Genomic DNA, 7,297 nt, shown 5'->3' on the forward strand with positions numbered 1-7,297 from the left:
CAGAGCCTGACGCGGGGCTCGAACTCACAGACCGCGAGATCGTGACCTGGCTGAAGTCGGACGCTTAACCGACTGTGCCACCCAGGCGCCCCATCACTTTTATGTTTCTCAAATAAATGTACAGAAACTATTAGGAAAGACAGTTTTATTCTTTGCTTTAAGGTCTTTGAAACACTAAGTGTGCATGTATATATTTTTTTTCCAAAGATGGACCACGACCTAATCAAAAAGAAATATTTTCTCTACGAGCATTCTTATTGATGTTCATTAAGCAGTTAGTGATGAAGGTAAGTTTATTTTTACTTTTACTTTGGCATGTTCTGTATTTTAACTTTTAATTTCACGTAAGATACTGTCTATTTACTCTTTGTTGGACTCCTAGGATTACACATTGGAAAATACTCTGAAAGATACTTTTTTCTATGTTTTTCATTCTTTCTTGTGCACTTATGGATATATATTATTGCAGAATTGGAGATAATTGTAATATATGTTATGAATTTCTGTAGGTGTGCAAGTGGATTCATTCTTTTATTCAGCAAATATTTACTGAGTTTCTGTTTAGTACTAAGTATTATTCTTGGCAGTAGTGATACAGTAGTCAACAAAACTCTTCTAGGAGGTTTCATTTTTAGTGGGCCTCTTGTACCTGACATTCAGGTTTTGAGAAAAAATTTCCCTGTATAAATATACCAGGAAGATATATCAGCCTTTAGAAATGATTGCCTTTGTCCCATTTAATTCTGTTGTAAGTAAAGTAATATTTATTATTTTTAAAGAAGGTGTTTTGCTTTTATAAGATAACAATACATAAATGAATTTTTTGTCAATATTTTATTCCCTGTTTCCTGTCATCATTTTATTATTTTTTAGAATTTGATATTATGTTACATGGACCAAGCTTTTAGTATATCTTTTAGACTCAGATACCTTATTTCCATTTATAAAAAAATTTGTCCCTTGAATTTTGTTTTTAAAAAATTTTTCTAGTGTTTTTTTTTTCTAATTCTCTTTTATTAGAAAATTTTTTTTAATGGTTATTTATTTTTGACAGAGAGAGACAGAATGCAAGTAGGGGAGGGTTAGAGAGAGGGAGACACAGAACTTATAGCAGGCTTCGAGCTCTGAGCTGTTAGCACAGAGCCCAACGCGGGGCTCGAACCCATGAACTGTGAGATCATGACCTGAGCCAAAATCAGATGCTTAACCTACTGATCCGTCCAGGCGCCCCCTGTAATTCTCTTTCTCATTGCAGCTTGTTTTATTGTTAATAAGTTGATAGGATAGGTTGAAAATTTAAATACTGAGTTCATATTTAAAAGTATTGTGTTTTAAACCTCAGGGAAGGTACTACTCAATTTTTAATACCTGATGTTTTAGCTGGTAATTTTAGAAGCTATTCATTTACTTCCCAAATTTAATAGAAAAAAGAAATGGAAAAGTTGTCTTCTGTATTTGATATAGTGGTAGCTGTTGATAGTACTCTTTAACATTAATTATTGTTTTTCTTCAGAATTCTGTAGCTCTGTTGGATAGCTTATCATATATGGTTCTGAAAACAGGATACTGATGTTATTTCTTTTGACTTTTACCCAGTCTTGATTACTGCATATCTTTTTAATACTTTTTAAAAAAAGTTTTATTTAAGTAATCTCTGCACCCTATGTGAGACTTGAACTCATGACTCTGAGATCAAGAGTCACACACTCTTCTGACTGAGCCAGCCAGGCACCCCTCGCCTAGTACATTTTTTAAATTTAGATTCTATGTGATTATATCTTTTTATATTTATTGCAACTGACCAGGTTGAAAAAATGTTACAGTATTTCCCTTTTTAAAAAAGTTTTTTATATGTAAGTTTAAGATACTTATGTTATGTTTTTAAAGGATTCTGGAGTAAAGGAAGATGAATTACAGGCCATTCTTAATTACCTACTCACTATGCATGAGGTAACATTTGAAGTTTATATTTTGGGATTTTATATTTTGAAGCTGTAGTGTCATTTTTTTTTTAAAGTAAAAAAGTTAAAATTATCTTTCATTAATTATATGACTATCATTGGGGGAGTAAATGTATTTAGGAACTAAATCTTAGCAACTTTCATTTAAATACCCTGTGTTATCACAGATGGCTTTGAGAATAATCATGAAAAGCTTTAAAAGGTTTTGAAATTAGATCTTATTGAATGAATAAGAAAGTATGCCAAAGAATACCTTTATTGTATCTCTAGGAACCAGTGTAACATATGGAAAAATAGAATATAAATGTAAAACATGCCAATGTAATCTAATTAAATAATTGGATTAAATATTTTTTAAATAATTAAAATTCGGAATTGATGGAATTTCATGTTAAGCACAGCATTTTAAATGATAATTTACATTTCTATCTTATAATTCATGTCTTGTGCTTTAATAAATATGTTATAGTATGAAATAATGTGTTTGTAAATCATTAATAAATGAGAGATATTATTTTGACCTATCTTAATTGAGGTAGAAAAGTAGCTTCAATTTCTTGATTGGATCATATTTGACTCAAATATTAGTGATTGTGCTTTCTTTTTCCTCTTGATTAGGGCATTTTTTTCCTTAGTGTAATAGTTGAAGATTTTTCAACTGAATTTCCTAGTAATGTTTTTGCATATGATTTTGCTTTTTTAAATATCTTTATTTACTTATTTGTTTGTTTATTTGTTTATTTATTATTTATTTATTTAGGGAGTACCTGTGCATGCAAGTGGAGGGAGGGGCACAAAGAAAAGGGGAGAGAGAATCTGCCCTGTCAGTGCAGAGCCTGACATGGGTCTTGATCCAATGAAACGTGATTTTGTTTTTTTATTAATCCTGACTCCCTAAGGGACTGAAGTATTTCATAAAAGAGAAATTGGAAGTCACAGTGATCTTCCCTTTTCTCTTACTTCGTTAATTCAGGAATCTTTCAATTCCTTCAGATAATACTTTTCCCAAGCCTCAGTGCCCTAGCTCTAGATTATCTGCTTAGCTTACTGAAAATTAGATATTCAAATAGGTGCCAAAACCAAAGCTCCAGAGCAGTGGGCAAAAACCTATAGACAAGGCAAGAGATAACTAGCTCTTGATAGCTGCTTCCCTTTTCCTCTTTGGGTCATTATTGCCCAAGTTGGTTCTGATAATATGCATACATACTGGAATATTTAACCAAGGATGTATAGGATTTCTTGGAATTTTTTTTGTATTTCACAACTTACATATGCTTCTGTGCTATTCTGTCAATATTATCAAGTTATACTATATACAGTAGTCTGTTGCTTCAGCAAACATTTATGATCGTCTATATTTTCACTACTGTCAATAAATAATATATGAAAACTGTTCATTTATTTCCTCCAAAGCTTACTGTTGGAACTAGTTTCTTGAGAGGGTCAGTGAATAAAGTGGTCCAGGTGAAAAAAATTGGGAAATGATACATATGTTGTCCCCAACACTGCCACCAGATTGACAACATCTATTACCTTATTAAAGACTGTAATATGTTTTGCTATAAAAAAGAAAACAACCTAGTTTTCGCTTCCTCCAATTTCTTGATGTATATACCTTCTCTAAAAAAATCCTATTTGGTCAGATGTTAGTATATCTATAGAATATGTTTTCGGAAATCTTGACACTGTATTATAAGAGGGGTTTTGTTTCTTTGATTAAGAAACTATGTGACTATTTGGTGATGTGTATTTTGAGTTAAACAGATGAATATGTATATGTTTGTTAAAAACCAGTTTGTTAAAAACAAGTATATATTGCTCAATATATATATATATGTAACAAACTGGTTTGTTAAGAACCAGTTTGTTAAAAAAACGTATATATTGCTCATATATCTACATATTATTTTAAGTTAGAATTTCTTTTGTTTTGGAAGTATACAGTGTTCAAAAAAGTTATTTTTTCCTTGTTTTAAAAAATTTCTACATTGATTTTAGGACGACAATCTAATGGATGTCCTACAACTGCTTGTTGCATTAATGTCAGAACATCCTAACTCTATGATTCCTGCTTTTGACCAGAGGAATGGATTACGGTAGGAGTTGTATATCAGGGATTTAATTATATTTAATATAAGAGTTTAGTTTGGAAATGATAGAAGATTCTCACATATGGGAAGTACTATTGGATCATGTATTATAAATGAGTTAGGATATAAGACCCGTTTTATGTGTTATGTTTTTTTTTTTTAAGAGATCTTTAATTTTATAGAGGCTGTGTTACTATTTAATTTGTGAAGACTGATCAAATAAATCATGTGAATATTTTGTATGGCTAGTGCTGTTAGACAGGTATTGTAAGATTGAATTCTTTAACAGTGTTATCTTTAGATCCTAGAACAGTAGTACTCATTTGTGGCGCAAGAAAAGATCTCTTTCCTCCCTTTTAAATATCACTACCTTTATACCCAATCCCAAATCATCATTGTATTAATCTACTTGGGCTTCCATAACACAATATCATAGACCGGGTTCCATAAACAACAGAAATTTATTTTCTTACAGTTTTGGAGACTAGAAATTTAAGATCAAGGTATCAGCAGGTATGGTGTCTGGTAAGGGCTCTCTTCTCAAACTGTAGATAGCCACCTTCCCATTGTGTGTTCACATGACCTGTTTATATGTGTATGAAGGAAGAGAAAGAGAGAAAGCTCTCTGGAGGGAGAAAAAAAGCTCTCTTGTCTCTTTTTATAAGGATATTATTTCTGTTGTATCAAGGACCTAACCTTATGACCTCATTTTATCTGAATTACTTCCTTTTAAGCCCCATCTCCAAATATAGCCATACTAGGTATTAAGGCTTTAACATATGAATTGGGAGGTATACATTTAGTCCATAACAACAACAAAACCAGAATACTTTTGTTTTAAATCATTCATTTAATAAAAAGATTTTGGACCACAAAAGTTTTAAAAACAACTTTGCCAGATGATAAGCTACGGTAACTAATGATCTAGTTACAGTAAATTTCCCACATCAGTTCTCTATTTCAAATATTTTTTTAGTACTTTTCAATGCTCGTTTGCTATTAGAAGATGGCTTTATATGTTATCCTTAAGGGAGTGTATTTTTAGAGTTATCTAGAGAAAAAGAACCAGTTGAGAGAGACAGAGAGATTGACTGATTGATTGATGGTTGATTTTAAGGAGTTGGCCCATGTGATTGTTGAGGCCAGTAGGTCCAAAATTTACATGGTCGGGAGGGCGGCAGGCTGGAGATTTAAGAGCTGATGTTGCAGTTTAAGTCCAAAGGCAATCTGCTGGCAAAATTCCCTCTTTTTTTTAGGGAGGTTAGTTTTTTTTTCTTCTCCTTCTGTTTTATTTTTTTTTTAATTTTTTTTTTTCGACGTTTATTTATTTTTGGGACAGAGAGAGACAGAGCATGAACAGGGGAGGGGCAGAGAGAGAGGGAGACACAGAATCGGAAACAGGCTCCAGGCTCTGAGCCATCAGCCCAGAGCCCGACGCGGGGCTCGAACTCACGGAGCGCGAGATCGTGACCTGGCTGAAGTCGGACGCTTAACCGACTGCGCCACCCAGGCGCCCCTCTCCTTCTGTTTTAAATGTGTATTTATTTTGAGAGAGAGAGGGAGAGGGAGAGAGATAGAGAGAGAGAGAGAGAGAGAAAGAGAGAGAGAGAGAATCCCACACAGGCTCCACGCTGTCAGCACAGAGTCTGATGCAGGGCTTGATCCTATGAATCATGATATCATGACCCGAGCCAAAATCAAGAGTCGCCAGCTTAACTAAGCCACCCAGGTGTCTGTCTTCTTTTCTATTAAAGGTTTCAATGGGTTGTATGAAGCCCACTCAAATTATGGAGGGTAATCTGCTTTACTCAGAGTCTATTGATTGAAGTGTCAGAGTAAATGCTTACCTCATAGAATGATTTGGAAAGTATTTCCTACTCTTCAACTTTTTTGAAGAGTTTGTATAGAGTAACTGTTATTTATTCTTTAACTGTTTGGTAAAATTTACCAGTGAAGTTATTTTTGTGTGAAATTTTCTTCATAGAGAGGTTTTTTGCTACAGTTCCGATTTCCTTAATAAATATAGGGCTATTTTTTTTTTTTTTTACCTATTTTTTCTGTGATGAGCTTTGATAAGTTTCCTTTCTTTTTACATTTTATTTTTTAATGTTTATTTAGTCAGAGAGAGAGAGAGAGTGCAAGCGAGGGAGAGGCAGAGAGGGAGAGAATCCCAAGTAGGCTCCATGCTGCCAGTGCACAGCTGGACATTGGGCCCAAACTCATGAACTAGAGATCATGACCTGAGCCTAAATCAAGAGTGGGAACCACCCAGGTGCCTCTGATAAGTTTCTATTGAGAAATTGTCTTTTATCTAAATGGTCAAATTTATTGGTATAGTTTTTCTCTTATTTGCATTTAATTCTCTCTTGAACATGTAGTGATGTGACATCTCTCATTTCTGATACTGATAATTTTTCTTGTTTCAGATCACTCTGACAAGAAGTTGATCAAATTTATTATTGTTTCACTTTTTAAGACTTTTTGAACATAGGCATTTATTATTATAAATTTCTTCATAAGCACTTTTACTTTAATTACATTTTTATTCAAAATGCTTCTATTTTTCCTTTAATTTCATGTATTATCCATGTGCCTTAAAGAAGTGTGTTCCAGAGATCTTTTAATATTTGAATTTTGATTCCATTGTGGCCTGCAAGTATCTTTGTATGCCTTAAATTCATTTACACTTATTGGGAATTGCTTTATGGTGTACCATACTGGTACCATACCAGTGTATGGTATATATGGCTAAATATTCCATGTGCACTGGAAAAGTATATGTATTCTGATGTTTCTGGATGGAATTGTTTTGTAAATGTCAATTAGGCTGAGTTGGTTGGCAGTGTTCTTCAAATCTATGCTCTTACGCTTTGTTTCTTCTACCATTTATTGAGATGATTATTGAAATATGACTATAATTATGTTTTTTTCCATTTTCATTTCTGTGTAGGTTTATTTTTCTTTATGTATTTTTAACTCTGAAGTTAAGTATGCCTATATTTTAGGATTGTTATTTATGTCTGTTTGGTGAACTGATGCTTTTATAATTATATCATTTTCTTTTGTATCTGTGAACTTATTTTTTCATCTGAAATCTACTTAGTTTGATATTTATATAGCTCTGCAACTTTCTTTTGCTTTTGGTTTGCATGGTATATCTTTTTTCCCCTTATACTTTTAATTTACCTATTTCTTTCCTCCTTCCTTCCTTCCTTCCTTCCTTCCTTCCTTCCTTCCTTCCTTCCT

General features: G+C 32.9%; 1 protein-coding gene across 7 annotated transcripts in view; it reads left to right on the forward strand.

Moving 5' to 3' along the window:
* LRBA (LPS responsive beige-like anchor protein) overlaps positions 1–7,297 on the forward strand; it is a 772,087-nt gene that overhangs the window by 140,812 nt on the left and 623,978 nt on the right. For all 7 annotated transcript variants that reach the window (XM_040472514.1, XM_040472528.1, XM_040472537.1 and 4 more), the window contains exons 15-17: positions 208–287; positions 1,888–1,950; positions 3,960–4,057. In XM_040472514.1, the coding sequence (XP_040328448.1) occupies positions 208–287; positions 1,888–1,950; positions 3,960–4,057 (241 nt within the window). The remainder of the gene's footprint in view (positions 1–207; positions 288–1,887; positions 1,951–3,959; positions 4,058–7,297) is intronic.

Source organism: Herpailurus yagouaroundi, unplaced genomic scaffold, assembly GCF_014898765.1.
Source record: "Herpailurus yagouaroundi ecotype Mexico unplaced genomic scaffold, PumYag 28, whole genome shotgun sequence".
NCBI classification, from domain to species: Eukaryota; Metazoa; Chordata; class Mammalia; order Carnivora; family Felidae; genus Herpailurus; species Herpailurus yagouaroundi.